The sequence below is a fragment of the Podarcis vaucheri genome, assembly GCF_965113315.1.
Source record: "Podarcis vaucheri genome assembly, chromosome: 14".
Lineage (NCBI taxonomy): Eukaryota > Metazoa > Chordata > Lepidosauria > Squamata > Lacertidae > Podarcis > Podarcis vaucheri.
The window spans coordinates 15,916,158-15,932,121 of record NC_138752.1 but is presented as its reverse complement, the minus strand read 5'-3'; the positions used below and the strand labels follow the sequence as shown (position 1 = coordinate 15,932,121).

Here is a 15,964-nt window from a genome sequence, read left to right as displayed (position 1 = left end):
GCCTAATTCGGAAAAACCCTTTCAGCTGTATGTACATGAACAGAATGGGATTGCAGCGGCAGTCCTGACTCAGAGATTAGGAAGTTGGAATCGTCCAGTAGCTTATTTGTCAAAACAATTGGACTCAGTAGCAAAAGGATGGCCTCCATGCCTAAGGGCAGTAGCGGCCACTGCAAGCCTTGTCAAAGAAGCTGATAAATTTACCTTCGGCCAGACGATGTACGTGAATGTACCTCATGCTGTTCTGACACTCATGGAATATAAGGGTAGTTATTGGCTAACGAACCCAAGGATGGCTAGGTACCAAGGCCTATTGTGTGAAAATCCCAGGATTCATCTACGAGTAGTGAATATGCTCAATCCAGCGACTTTGCTGCCCCTACCAGAGGTAGATGATGAAGAATCACATGATTGTCTCCAAGTAATGGATGAAGTTTATTCCAGTAGACCCGATCTGAAAGATGAACCATTGAAAAATCCAGATGTTGTATATTATACTGATGGTAGCAGTTACCTGCATGAAGGTGCCAGACGAGCAGGATATGCTGTGGTCACCAATGAGGAAGTTGTGGAAGCTGAAGCTTTGCCTGCTGGCACCTCAGCACAAAAAGCTGAACTTATAGGTTTAACTAGAGCTCTGCAATTGGCAGCCGGATGTAAGGCAAACATCTATACTGATTCTAAATATGCCTTCTTAACCCTGCATGCACATGGTGCTCTATGGAAAGAAAGAGGTCTAATAGGAGCCCACGGGAAGGCCTTGAAATATGGACCTGAAGTAGAAATCCTGTTAGAAGCAGTATGGGCTCCAGAACAGATTGCTGTAATGCACTGCAAAGGTCATGGACGAGGAAGGGATCCAATAACCAGAGGAAATCATGCTGCTGACAAAGCAGCCCGAGAGGCAGCCCAAAAGCCTGTGGGAGGATTTATAGCAGCCCTCATACCAGAGGTAGTTCCAGAAGAAGTTAAACCTCACTATACCCCAGAAGAGAGGAAGTGGGCTGAACAGGAAGGAGCAGTTGTGAAGGACGGTTGGATGATCCTGCCAGACAATAGGATTTATGTACCTCATCATCTAGCAGGCACAATTGTAAGAAATTATCATGAATCTACTCACCTTGGCGGTACTGCAACCAGAGAGAGTCTCAGTCGGAAGTTGTATATTATTAATCTATCACAATTAGCAACTTGCATTTCACAGAAATGTGTTCTTTGTGCTAAAAACAATCCCAGGCAGGGACCGGTACAACCTCCTGGAATCCAACATGTGGGATATGTCCCCATGGAAAGCCTAATTGTGGACTTCACAGAGCTGGTCCCTTCTAAGGGATTCAAGTATCTCCTTGTGTTTGTGGATACTCTTACCGGATGGGTTGAAGCTTTTCCCACCCGAACTGAAAAGGCACGAGAGGTAACTAAGAGACTCCTCACTGAATTGATCCCGAGATTTGGGTTACCTAGATGCATTGGAAGTGACAATGGGCCAGCGTTCATTGATCAAGTAGTACAAGAAGTATGTCGAGTCCTACAAGTGAAATGGAGACTGCATGCAGCCTATAGACCTCAAAGTTCAGGGAAAACTGAAAGAATGAATCGGACTTTGAAAACCCAATTGGCAAAATTAACCCAGGAAACGGGATTGGGATGGGTAGATGTGTTACCCATAACACTGTTTCGTGTTCGGTGTGCACCCACAAAAAGACTTAAGTTGTCACCTTTTGAGCTCCTGTATGGGAGACCGCCCTCCTTTGTTCAGGATATTTCAGCTGACCTTAAACAAATAGGAGACCATGTGACACAGGGACAAGTGCAATCTCTCTCCCGTGTTTTTGTTTCTCTTAACAGGTGGGCCCTCGAGCGCACGCCGTGCAGCATTGCCGAGCCGATTCATCAGTTCCAGGCTGGCGATAGCGTATGGGTGAAAGAGTGGAAACGTGATCCACTTGCACCTAAGTGGCGTGGACCTTACACCGTCTTGCTCTCTACTCCAACAGCGGTGAAGGTAGCTGAGGTGACCCCCTGGATTCATCACTCCCGTTTGAAGAAGTCCGAAGGCAGTTGGACGTGCAAAGGTGACCCCTCTAATCCTCTTAAACTGACTCTCTCCAAAAACCCCTGTATCTAGCCCTACCGGGAACGGGCTAGGTCACGGGCAACATTAGACGACCGGCCTGCTGCAGCCACAACCTGGAAGCTGGCTGACCTGCGCACGCCTGAAGCTTGAGGAGCATCAGAACCAGCGATTGTGAAAGGAAAGATTCTCTTATACAATTAATTGACTGCCCCCCCCTTGTGGAACAATTATCAGAGATATTACTCATTGGGGATCCTCGGGATATATGTTTTGGTCTTGGTGGTTCCCCATTCCTGTCACTGGGGGAATTATATTGGGACTAATATTTATTTGCTATCACTATAAGGTAATCTTTTGTGGAAGGAATGCATATGCTAGACATCAACATGATTCTATTATTAATCCTGATCCCTTGGGAAGGGGAAGGGTCCTTGAATCTGGCCAAATTGACTAAATATGGATTCCACCATGACCACAATATGTGGGTAGGTTTAGCTGAAATGGTAGCCAATGTTGCAAATAGGACCAATTGCCTTGTTTGCTCTCTCGGGCCAGATGATTCAGAGGGAGGTATGCCCTTATTACCGATACCATTAGATGCCATTGGTATGGTAAGCGAAATACCACACCAAACAGAAGTACAGAATTTCCCCGGATGGAACTCAACTAAACCATTACGAGTTATACCTGTACAAGGGGAATTCTGTGTACATAAATCATCAGATGCAGCTGATTCTACCATGATAGGCTCTTCTCATTGTCACTATACTTGGGATAATATTAAGAATACCTGGGCACACGATACTACCTATCGAACTCGGGATGCCTTGCCCTGTGCACCTCCTTTTATTCATGCATGGAAAGTGGTATGGAACATAACTGTGACAGAAAAAGGCAATCTAACATACTGCACTGTGAACTCTCTACCTCTTTTGCTATTTCGCCTTCTGTACTCCACGTACCAAAGACCTCAGACACGATGGTTGTGGTGGATATGTGGAGAATGGGCATACAAGAAACTCCCCTCCAAATGGAGTGGGACTTGTTTCCTGGGATGGGTATTGCCACCAATGTGGATTATGCCCACTAATTTGGCCAAGCGAACACGAAGAAACGCTGATATTTCTCATATAGCAGGAGGAAGTACCCAAAGTTGGAGCGGTACTGATGATTGGCCACCAGAGCGCATTATAGCCTATTATGATCCTGCCTCCTGGAATCCTGGTGAGCTCATACAAGGGGCACGGGATCCTATTTATAATCTAAACAGAATAATTCGATTGCAAGCAGTAGTGGAACTTGTAACCAATGCAACGGCCCGGAGTTTGAGACTTATTGCACAACAGTTGGATGAAAGTAGAGCCGCCATTTTGCAGCTGAAAATGGGAATGGATTATGTACTTGCCAAGCAGGGAGGCCTATGTGGAGTCTTGAACTTGACAGGGAATGCCTGTTGCTTTAACATTTCTGATAATGGTGAAGCAATCCGTGTGTTGGCCACAAAGATGGAGAATATAGCACATGTCCCAGTACAAACATGGGAAGGATGGGATATGGGATGGCTCACCAATTGGTTACCTAATGTCACAGGACTCAAAGGGATACTATTGTCTTGCTTGTTTTTCTTGACAGTAGTGGTAATGGTTTTATGTATGATGCCATGTATCATTTCATGTTTTAGAAGTACAATTAGCAAGATGGTTTCAAATGAAACTCTACCTCATATCATGGCCCTATACAGAGCTTTACCTCAGGAATATGATGAAGGTCAAGCTATCAAGGACACTTGGGACGAAGGTCCTTGAGCTTGAAAGGGGGGAATGAGGCATCAGGCATAAGCCTGCATTTTATTAATGTTTGATCAGGACTTGTATATTAAAGAGAGCTTAAAGATTTTCAAAAGTTTCAAGCCAGAAGACCAGCAGTTTACAACCTTGGTAATGTTTATTCTTCTAGACAAGGGCCCCTTTGATTGATAGCAGAAAACAATTCTCAAAGTCGTAAAAGCTGAAATTACAGGACACTGACCCTACATGTTACAGAAGATAAAAAAGGCAGAGATAAACATAATTAATAGTTGGTAAATAGTAAAATAATATCAATGTGCCTCCCAGTAAATGACCCAGATCTTCTTTCTAAGGTTAAAAGGCCAAGACCAAATGGGGAAGCATCTAGCTGGCAAGTCTTTTTTCCTAATGGGAAAAGCAGCTGGCTGAAGGAGGGGTTGTAAACTGGAGAGGCTTCTTTTGAAGCTGTTTTTTTTTTACTGAGTTCCTTTTTACTTTACAAAGGCCTTATTCCTTTTAAAAGGCTACCTATGTTATGTATTAAATATATTGTCTTAAATGTAATTATGCAAAGGATTTAGAAAGTAACAAATTTAGATGTTAGATTCTTATTTCATAGAATCATAGAGTCCTAGAGTTCGAATAGACCACAGGGGCCATTGAGCCCAGCCTCTTGCCAGACAAGAAGACGCCATCAAATGCTGTCCTGATATATTAGCTGTCAGACATTTGTTTAGAAACCTTCAAATGAAGTAGATCTTTCAATGTTGATGTGAAACTCAAGATCCTTGACATATGTTTAAGATAAAAATTTAAGATTAACCATTTGTTTTAGAAGGCAAAAGGGCAAGGAGGGCAAGAGGTGAGCTGGTAATTAAGATTCCTTGTTGAGACACATGTAAGATATATTACTACTTATTTGTCATTTATAGATGTAACAATATATAGCTGTTTGTGTTCCATATAAGGACAGGAGGATATGGGTGTATCTTTTAGGATTGGGTATAGCAATCAGCCAATAGGAAATCCAACTAGGCTGATTGGACAGAGGCAGCCACAGGAGGAGCAAAGGGGGCTGGATTAAGGGAATATAAGGGCTGGCCATAATGGCAGGAGCCAGGCCAGAGCTTGGTAACCATATACCACTGTGCCTCTCATTTATTTGTCTGACAAATAAATAATTATTTTAATTTCTCTATTGCTGCGTTGAATATTTCATTCCAGCTAAGCGTTAACCACAAGCAGGGTGCTACAGTTGATTGTGTTTGCCAGTGCTCCCCCACTTCCCAAGTGTGCTTACACAGCAGTGTCACTCTTGGGCAGCCTACATCAGTACCAGTCTCTCTCTGGGCATTGTGGGAATTTTTTTAAGCGATGGCTGGTGGCAGTGGGCCTTGCTGGGAAGTGTGAGCCCAGGCAACTGCCTAGGATATTGAGTCCCTTCCCTCCATCAGTGGCTTGCCACTCAGCAAGAGAGGAAAACAAAGTGAGGGCCCTTCCACTGGCACCATTTGGCCCACCTGTGTTTAATGTTTCTGTTGTGCCCACCTTGGGTACCACCCCGTGTTCTTTTCCCACCACTGGACAGGTGAGTTTTAATGCTGTGAAACAGGGGAATTCAGTGCAGCAAGTACCCTAGCGGAAACTCACTGCAGAACAAATTGCAACCTCTGCTACCAGCAACCTGCTCTTGCATTCTCTTGCACAACCATGCCAGCAGAACAAGTACTGTATATCACAAAGCAACTTTAACGTAGCACTACGTTGGATGCAACCCTTTGACCCGTTTTTCCTTTTGAAAAGAGAAAATGCTGTTGGAATGTAGCACCTAAGAGCTTAAATGTCACCTCTACCATGAACTTACTTTGCGGCCTTTGCGGCTCACAGCCTCAATCCCCGACCCCTACCTGCAACATGAGGAATAATAACAACTTAATGTATGGGGTTGTGTGTAGGGGCTGCAACTAGGTAGTGTCAGAGCCACCAGACTCTTGAGTTTTTGTTTTTTTTAAAATAAGTCTGTCTCCTTTCTAGACAGAAGTTATGAAGTGCCCTAGCCCTGACTACTGTTATGGCTGTCATAGCACCATCTTAATTAAGGCACCGGTATTAAGTCCAGTTCTTGCTCTTCTGGTCTGAACTTGCTGTTAAAGCAACCTTTTGACTGTTTGGAAGATTTTGACTTGTAGGTTCAATGAATTTAGGATTGGAAGATCAATCCCCTGCGGTTGAATTCTGTTTTCAAATCTAGTAATGAATCTGAGTATCTTTTATCTGTTCTTTTTTTAAAAAAATGATTGATTCAAGACAATAAACGAAAGGAGAAACATAAATATATGCAAGTCAAATCAGTACGGTGTAGCTGAAGCCCATGTAGCAATATGCTTATTGTTGTTGTTCATCTGAATATTTCTTTTGCACAGCAAGCTTTTTGGCAAGTGTCTGTTTCTCCTGCAATATGTAATCCTAATATTCTTTTCTGAATTGTGTACCTATTTTTGTTTTGTGTTTCCATCCCTCCCCTTCTCTCTCTAGGTTATTATAAATAGCACAATCACACCTAATATGACCTTCACAAAAACATCACAGAAGTTTGGCCAGTGGGCTGATAGCCGAGCAAACACTGTGTTTGGCCTGGGATTTTCTTCTGAACAGCAGCTAACAAAGGTAACTTGAGTTTGAATTACTTTTTCACTTGTTGTTGCTTTTGTAAAATCTCCTGCAATCTCAATGAATTAAAAGGAGGAACATATAGATCTTGTGGTAGTCTCGTGTGTGTGTGTGTGTGTGTGTGTGTGTGTGTGTGTGTATGTTTGAGAGAGAGAGAGAGAGAGAGAAACTGGATTTCTTCCACTTTGTCTTAATTAATAGCAACTTGGCTCTTTGCAAGCGATTAATCTCCTGTAATCAATGAGTGGGCCAGAGTTTGTGGGAGGTGTTAACGTTCAAGCTAGAAATTTTCTGAGTGTGTTTGATCATATGGTTTTCTACGCCTAGCTTTCTGTGCCTGCCTTGAAGCCAAACTAGGTGTTAGGCTAAATGCAAAGGCATTGCTCAACAGAACAGCTGTGTGTTCTGCTCCTCACTTCAACACGACATCCCGTCTAAGAACAAAAGAATGGTCTGCTGGATCTAGCCTTTGGCAATGGAGGTACAGTCTTGCTCGTACAGCCATTAATACTGCAGCTGCACTATACATTTAAGGCAGTATCATACCACTTTAACAGCCATGGCTTGCTCCAAAGTATCCTGGAAAGTGTCGTTTCTTTAGGGATGCTGAGAGTTGTTCCCCTTACAGACCTACAATTCCCAGAATGGATTTACAATCTTCCCAGAGAACTCTGGAAACTGTAGCTCTGGGAGGCAGAAAAGGGTTATCCCAAATAAACGCCTTTAACAAACTACACTTCCCAGGAGTTTTTTTTTTGGGGGGGGAGCCATAGCTGTTTATGATGCTGTTTTCAGATACTGCTTTAAATGTATAACGCAGATGGAGCCAAGGTGCCGGTAGATCCAGGCGAATTGGATGTCGTAGGAATGATTTATTACTTTGGGAGTCTTCCTATTAGAGACCCTTTTAAACTAGCAGTAGTAGCTTGGTGATGAATAGCCCAATGGTGTACACAATGTGTGCTCTATTTGTTGAGCTGGTGCTCTTGTCAAAGAATCAGAATAATTTTCCCAGGCTAGAAATGAGTCACTTATCAGGACAGATAGTTGACATTTTTAAAAAAGAACTACTCACCATTAGTGTCTCCGGATCGTATCAGTTCACTAAACGTGATGCCCTTGAACATTCCACAACTTCCTCATTAATCTTGTCCTCCATAGCCTTGAAGGCTATAGGGCATCAGATGTTTGATTAGAGGCCATGTTAACAGAAGTCCCAGCTGCTGCCTCAAACAGCTAAAAGTGGTGGCTGTGTTTGTCAGCCAGATGAAAACATGGTGCAGACTCCTCATACTTCTGGACTCTTTCGGGAGGAAGAGCCACAGTCCTTTTTTGTGACAAATATGCATTGGGACAGACTTCCTTTGTTACTGTCTATGGCAGCCATTTTCGGCGACTGAGTATTCCATAGCAGTGTCCACGTTCTGCTCACCTTTAGGCTGGACCATCTACAACAAGAGAATACTGTATTTTTCGCTCTATAGGACGCAGTTTTTCCCCTCCAAAAATTGAGGGGAAATGTGTGTGCGTTCTATGGAGCGAATGCAGGCTCCTTGGCTTCAGCGATAGCAACGCTAAGCCTCCAAAACGCAGAGGGAACGCTCCCTCCACGCTCCAGAGGGCCGCCTGAAGCCTTCCGAGCGCAGCGCAAGTTCCCACTGCGTTCTGGAGGCTTCAGGTTCCTTTCGCTGAAGCCAGGAGAGTCTTGCTCTCCCGGCTTCAGCAAAAGGAACCCAAAGCCTGAGGAGCGCAGCGGGAACTTGCGCTGCGCTCGGAAGGCTTCAGGGATAGCCGCGCGCAGCCCCTCCGGCAGGGAGAGGCTGCACGCGGCTATGGCTAAAGAGGAAGCCAAAACAGCACGCGGAATGGATCCTCTGCCTGGTTTCCTGTCGCCTCACTTCTCGCAGTGAAGGAACCACCAGAAGGCCCTCGGAGCTGGATCTCAGTGTCTGGGCTGAATGATGGGGGTGGAGACACTCCTTCAGGTATATATGGCCAAAGCCGTTTAGGACTTTAAAAGTCATCACTGGAGGCAATTCTTCGTGTACCACCTCCACGAGAGGTCCAGAGGTTGGCAACACGAGAATGGGCCTTTTTCTGCTGTGGTCCCCCACTTGTGGAATGCTCTCCCCGGCAAGGCTCCCCTGCCGCCTTTGTTACATATCTTTAGGCGCTAGGCAAAAACAGGCTAATTAAACCATCTATGGACTTTTAATCTCTCTGTGTGGGGTTGCTATTGTTTTTATTTGCTATTATGGTATGTATTTTTGTTTTGTTTTTTTAATATTGTAACCCGCCCTGTGATATTTGGATGAACAGTGGTACGGTAAATAAATAAATACAGTTTCGTTGTTGCATTATTTAGCTACTTCTGACAGATCCTCAGCATAGTCTGCTACAGTTGTGGACATCTTCCTAAGAATCAATGCAGTGTCCTTCAGTTTGCCACCTGTCAAAGAGAACCTTGGGGAAAATAACCATTGTTCACAGGAAACTTTGCTGTGGGTGCATGGAGCATGCTTCAAATCCGGTTTGGTCTGAAATGTAGCATTCTTTCCATCTATATTTTCAATAAGTGGTTGTTCCAGTTCTTGCGATCTGCAATAATTTTGTAATTGTCTTGAGAGCAGAGCTGTATTTCCCCCCCCCCAAGTGTTTGATCTAAATATTAGGCACTTAACCACCCACCCACCCACCTGTGTTCAGCAGTTTTCTTCCTTTGATATTAACAATGTAGATAAAGCAACCTTTGGATCCCCTCACCGCACCCCTGCTTCTATGACTGAAACTAAATCAGGCTGGGAACTAGTTCTTCCAAATGGATCCTTTGTACTTTCCCAAGTATGTCTGCACCATTATGGATTCTTGCTTTTCGTTTGGGGTTCCTGGGGTGCCCTGCAGCAGAATCCTATACGTGTCTATTCAAAATTGGGTCCCACTGAGTTCAGTGGGGCTTACTCCAAGGAAACTCTTTCTCCTCAAGTGCCCTGAACAGTTCTGCAAGCAGGTCCATGATGAACATTCATGTGAAGAAATCCAAAAGACAAAATTGGAACCTCAAGTAAAGGCTATGGGTTGGATCTACTCCTGGGTAGTTCCACTTGGATCCCTAATGGGACCCAAGTTATGATGATTAAGTACACTGAGCCCAATGGGACTTAATTTCAACTGGCTTAGTCTGGAGGGTCTAGCCTAATACTGCTTTCTCTGCAAGTGTGTCACAGAACCTAAAGAAGCCCAAATTGAAGGCCAAGCCACTCAAGGACCTAGTTCATACGTCACAACAAACTATATTTAATGGTTTACCATGCATGCACCTGTCTCACTGCTTTGCACTAATGTGTGGAAGAAAGAAACCCTGGTCCCCAGCTTAGTGTTACGCCCAAACCAGGGATCATGGTTTATTTCATTCAAACAAACTAGAGCAAACCTTGGCTGCAGACCATGGTTTGTTTTGTTGCTGGACAGACTGGGATCCCCAGTTTGAACATAATGCTAAGCCAGGCATAATGCTTTCATTCCTCCTGGCAGGAATGGGGAAGAGCAAAGGTGAGAAGATCAGAGCATTGACCATAAACCATTAATTGTGGCTTATGAATGGGGCCAATGTTGTTGTTTTTTTCTACTGTATTTTAGGGCCATGTAAATTGGCAGAGTGAGAGACTAAACAGTCAGCTGTGAACCTCCCAGTGTTTTCCCCGGTTCCAAAGAATAGTCCTTTGCTCAGTTTGTTCTCTGTTCCCCTTGGACTAAGCTTACCATATGGGTACCTTGCAGTTCACACTCTTTCAATCCTCTGCATTTTCCTTTCTGAAATTCCCTGAAAGATTCCCCATGCCACCTCCATAAGAAAATAGGCACAAAGCAGAATTCTAGAGCAAATGCATGCACAGACATAATGCACCTTTTCTGCTTCTATTAAATTATTTTGACTTGCATTGGAGAAGTGGTCTTTGTTCTGTAATTAAATATCTATAAGGAAAGGCTGCCTTGAACCCAGGTCCGAACCCAACATTCTGCTATGCCACGCTGGTTCTTAGGCCACACTGTAGATTTTCAGCACTATTCTAGCACTTTATCAATCATGGGTTCCTATGAAGAATCCTGGGAACTGTAGTTTAAGTGTGCTGAGAGTTGTTAGTAGAACCCTATTCCCCTAGTGGAGCTACAGTTCCCAGAATTCTCTGGGAAGAGGTGCTCTTGTTAAACCACTCTGAAAATTGCAGCTCTGCCAGGGGAACCGGGGTTTCCTAACAACTCTCAGCACCCTTAAACTACGGTTTCCCAGGATTCTTTGCAGGAAGCCACAGCTGTTTAAGTTGTTATGCTGCTTTAAATGTATATAGTGCAGATATGGCTGTACTCCCACCACTGCTGATGGGAAAACGTCCATCGCCACCACTCCCAGCTTTGGAGCTGTAGGGCAGGCTATGTGGTACGTGCAGTTCAATCCTCCCAGTACTTCCTCTCCACTCCCTGCCCCTTAGCACCTGCCATCTGAAGCAGCTGCTTCATTTGGCCTAATGATAGGGTTGGCCGTGTCAGCGCTCCGGCAAGAGTCTGAAGCTGCCCTGGAAACATATATGGCCAAAGGGGAGGGAGTCATAGCTCAGGGACAGAGCACATGCTTTTCATGCCGAAAATGCTTCGTATGTTCAGTCTCTTGTATCTCAAGCTGGTCTCCTGGCTTGAGATCCTGGAAGCGATTTTCAGTGTCAGGGCATGCGCAGAAGCGATTTCTGGTATCTGAGTGCACAGATGCGATTTCCACTGCCGCTCAGCGAGTCAGCGAGTGGTTTGGCATAGCGCAGAGGGGACTCACCGAGCAGGCGGCTCATGGGCCAGTAAAACGGTCTTCATGGGCCGGATCCAGCCCATGAGCCACACGCTGCCGACCCCTGTCCTAGAGTAACTGTGAAATAACTTCAAAAAGTAGGTAGTGTAATAACTGTAGTGATAGTGTAACAGCATCAGAAATTTGTGATAAACTTTTAAGGATGATGTGCTCTGCTCTTATGAGAATTGTTTATATTGCTCTGCACCATACATTTAAATAGCATTCAGAGTGCATGGTTTTCCTCAAATAATCATAGGAACTGTAGCTTGTAACCGTGCTGGGAATTGTAGCTCTGTGAGGGGTATACTACAGTTCCTAGGATTCTTTGGGGGAAGTCGTGACCGTTAAGGTGGTAAAAAGGTGTTTTAAATACATGGTGTGGCTGCGACTTAAAAAGATGCCCCACTATGCACAAATAACAAACTTTTGTCAATGTGGATTGCTGTGAATTAATTAAAGCAGAAATTTCCAGATTTATTTATTCTTCTGATTGAGCCTTAGTTTACCATTTGGGAAGAAGTAAATTACAGTAGTAATGACATGCTGGTCCACAGGAATGAGAAGGAGGATGTGGCAATAACTGTTAATTGGACTTCAGTGTCATTTATGAATGTGCCTGCATGGGATTGCAATGAAGTTCAAAGGTTTTGCAAACAGTTTTTGATATAGGCTCATCTTCTTAAAGCTGTAGCTTCTTAAAGCTGTAGCTTTCCCTGCTGGCTTGCATCATTAAATCCCACACAAAGCAAGAATCATAAAAATTTCATGCAGGCTAAATGTCAAAATCTGTGGAAGACTTATGCAAGATGGAAACATGTGATTCTGTCTGGTCTTGCATTTTTTAAAGGGGGTGGATTCCTTATCCAGATCAGGATTCCGAGACCCTAAGCATTGCAGGGATAATATTATCTTATTTTATTTAATGAGAATTGTGCAACCTTAAGGTAAGTTGTACAATAGGACATGCATTAGTTAGGCTTGCTGGATTACTATGGGACGACAATAATGAAATAATGGATCTGTATTCTTGTTGCTCCCTAAACCCAGCAATAAATTTTCAACATTTAACAGCCTCACATCCATTATTTTTATGATGTCTGAGGCCAGAGGTTACTGTAAGGCTGACAGCCAAATTACATTCATGGTCAGTTGCAAGAATTTATTAAGGCTCTTTTCTCACATACACACATACCCCAAATGTGCTCTCAAATGATTATTTGTCATTACCTGTCACTCCTGCCTCCGCCTCAAACCATCACAGACATTTCTCTTTCATTAAATTGACGTTTCAAGAGCAGAATTGGGAGTGGACACCACACCCAGGGGTGGGAGCAGGAAATTCCCCTTCTATTCCCCATCTTATTTGAACCTTTAATTTTCCCCTTGTAGGATTGAATGGGCGGTGGTCTTTAGATCAGGCAGAGTATGAAGCACAGCTTCCCACAGCACTGTTGCATCAATCAAATGTGGACACCCCCCCCCCAACATGTTAAGAGAAAGGGAGGGAAGGACAGTTCTAAATTAGGTTGCATTGCATATATGGAGAGTTTTAAAATCAGTTTTAATACAGTGTTTTTGAATTGACTGCGTTTTAACGATGCAGTACATTGCTTTGAGCTCCCAGCTGGACACAAGGATGGTATAGGAAACAAATAAATAGATATATAGATATATTATCTTGCATCCTGTGTGATTTGGCTCTAATTTTGACCTTCTATAAATCAGAATTAGCCAAGTGTGCAGCTAATCTGTGGGGAAAGGAGATCTGCCAGTGTGCAGTGTTACACAACTGGAGCTCTGGTTGAGGCTCTCAGCATCCAGATGTTAATTGTGTGCTTTCTGCAGTCGTCTCCGGGCCACATTTAAATGTTAATTATGCAGCTTGCAGCTATATATCTTTTTGCGTACCCTTTGTTGTTGCTGCTGAATTTTTTCGTTCCTCCTTTTTTACATCTTAATTCATTTGTAACTGAATACCAATAAAATGCAAATTAAATATATATATTAACAGCCATAGGAGAGCCTGATTTTTACTGGCCTGAGGTTCCCCACCAGCACCTCATTGTATAGAAACAAAACTAGAACCCCTCCACCTCAATTTCTGATTCTTTTGGATGCCCCCAGAGGAATACCTTAAAGCTCATTTTTCTCTATGCCAGGGACGTCCAGCAGGTAGATAATGATCTACTGGTAGATCATGGGGGGTATGTTGTAGATTTCGGTAGATCGCGGAAACCCCACCCCCTACCCCAAATATATATATTTTTAAATAAAAGCTCAACAGCTTTGGTAGATCACTGCCAGTTATTTTATAGTGGAGTAGATCTCAGTCTCTTGAAAGTTGGACACGCCTGCTCTTCATAATTCATGCAGGCTAATTTAAAATCAGTTAGAGTAAGCTGTTATTTGCGGCTGTCCTAATGTAGCACTTTGCTTATGTGTTTATGCTCAGTTTGCAGAGAAATTTCAAGAGGTGAAAGAAGCTGCCAGACTGGCAAGAGACCGGTCTCAAGAAAAAACAGAGACTTCTAGCAATCATTCCCAAGTAAGTGATTTATCTGAATGTGGAATATGGGAACATGATCTCGTTGATTTGAAAATGGATTTTGTGAAAGAGAAGAGCAGTTGAAAATGCTACCCAGGGTCAGCTTCAGGTGAGCGTTAGCAAAGAAGTAAAGTATTTTAACAGCAGCAACGAAAATGATTCTTGGCGATTGCTTTTGGTGGATCTGCTTGCTTGCTTGATGCCTAATGGCCCAGGCTGATGGCAGATGCCACATACAGCGGATGAGCTGAGAAAGCTGTTCCTGGACTGTACGACTTCTGACCTTAGGTAAAGAGAGTCACATGTTTGGCACGGTATCCTTAAAAAAGGCATCTCCAGAGCTCCCTTCATTTGCGCTCATAGCAGGGAGAATTCAGAGGTGAGGGATCTTTTTTTCTGTTTTCCTAGAATGTTAAGGTCTGCAGGCGAGAGGCAGTCACAAAATGGTGAAGCCAGTTTTACCTGCACACTGGAATGCATACAAATCTACCTGTAAGTTTCCAGGCATCAGTGCTTCTAACACAACCCTCCAAAACTGGCCCACATTGCTGAATGAAGACATATGGCAGCCAATTAGTACTCTCATTTGACAAGCAAGGGACACTGATGTTAAGAGAGAAGCAATTAACACAAGACCAGCCATGATAGATTTTTTTTTTACTTCAATTTTTACTTGAACTTAGAAATTGTTGCATCTTAAGGAGAAGAATTTCATAGAATCATAGAATCATAGAGTTGGAAGAGACCACAAGGGCCATCGAGTCCAACCCCCTGCCAAGCAGGAAACACCATCAGAGTACTCCTGACATATGGTTGTCAAGCCTCTGCTTAAAGACCTCCAAAGAAGGAGACTCCACCACACTCCTTGGCAGCAAATTCCGCTGTCGAACAGCTCTTACTGTCAGGAAGTTCTTCCTAATGTTTAGGTGGAATCTTCTTTCTTGCAGTTTGGATCCATTGCTCCGTGTCCGCTTCTCTGGAGCAGCAGAAAACAACCTTTCTCCCTCCTCTATGTGACATCCTTTTATATATTTGGGACTAGCCATTTCCCAGCCTGGCTTGAAAATCTTTGCGTACGGATAATTTCCCAATAGCATTCAAAGCTGAGGTGATACAGTCCAGGAACAATTTTTCCAAGTGATCCGATTGCGTTGACCCGCCCTTTGAAATACAATGACCATCCTTTCTTGCAGAAGGTGTTCCCTCTGGGTCGCTTGGAAGATGGTGGGGGCGCCTGCGGGGGTTCTGCGTTGTAGCACGCTGAGAAGCAGCAGGCCTTTATCGTAACAATTTTTTTTGTTTGCGGAATGCGTTGCGCAGGAATCGGGCCGCGAAACTCCGTGTTCTACTCGGGCGTCCAGCGTCAATGGAACGGATGATGAGAAGGCGTCACATGGTCCCTCAGATGCACAACTGAAAACAGAGAATGACAAACTGAAACTTGCCTTAGCCCAGAGGTGAAGCTGCTTTCATGACTACATTATTGTTGACTATTTGTTGGTCCCTGCGTTCCCAGGCCAAAAGAAGTGCCCATGCTTTTTAGTGGGAGAGTACTTCTTTTGTACTAAAAGTGGGGGCTGGGCTATTAGAGTGAATGGAGTGCTGCCCAAACAACCTCAGTCTGCCCTCAGCCAGTCACTGCCTACAGTGGTGCCCCGCAAGACGAATGCCTCGCAAGACGGAAAACTCGCTAGACAAAAGAGTTTTCCGTTTTGGAGGTGCTTCGCAAAACGAATTTCCTATGGGTTTGCTTCGCAAGACGAAAATGTCTTGCGATTTCCTGCAGGGTTTTTTTCCTCCCCCCCCCTTTTCTAAGCCGCTAAGCCGCTTATCAGCTGATCCGATAAGCCGCTAAAAGCGCTAATAGCGCTAATCCGTCAATGGGCTTGCTTCGCAAGACGAAAAAAACGCTAGACGAAGAGAATCACAGAACGGATTCTTTCCGTCTTGCGAGGCACCACTGTACTTACAAACAGTCAGGGAAGTGGCTGCACTCTGGCTCCCCCTACTGTTGGTCCTCCCTGCTTTCCACCCTGTCTGTCCCAATT

The 15,964-nt window shown here is 44.1% G+C and overlaps 1 protein-coding gene across 1 annotated transcript in view; it reads left to right on the top strand.

The window, feature by feature from the left end:
* The window catches only part of HOMER2 (homer scaffold protein 2), a 102,360-nt gene that overhangs the window by 59,923 nt on the left and 26,473 nt on the right, over positions 1 to 15,964 (top strand). Inside the window, exons 3-5 of the mRNA XM_082198732.1 lie at positions 6,400 to 6,531; positions 13,824 to 13,916; positions 15,237 to 15,373. Coding sequence (XP_082054858.1) covers positions 6,400 to 6,531; positions 13,824 to 13,916; positions 15,237 to 15,373 — 362 coding nt within the window. The remainder of the gene's footprint in view (positions 1 to 6,399; positions 6,532 to 13,823; positions 13,917 to 15,236; positions 15,374 to 15,964) is intronic.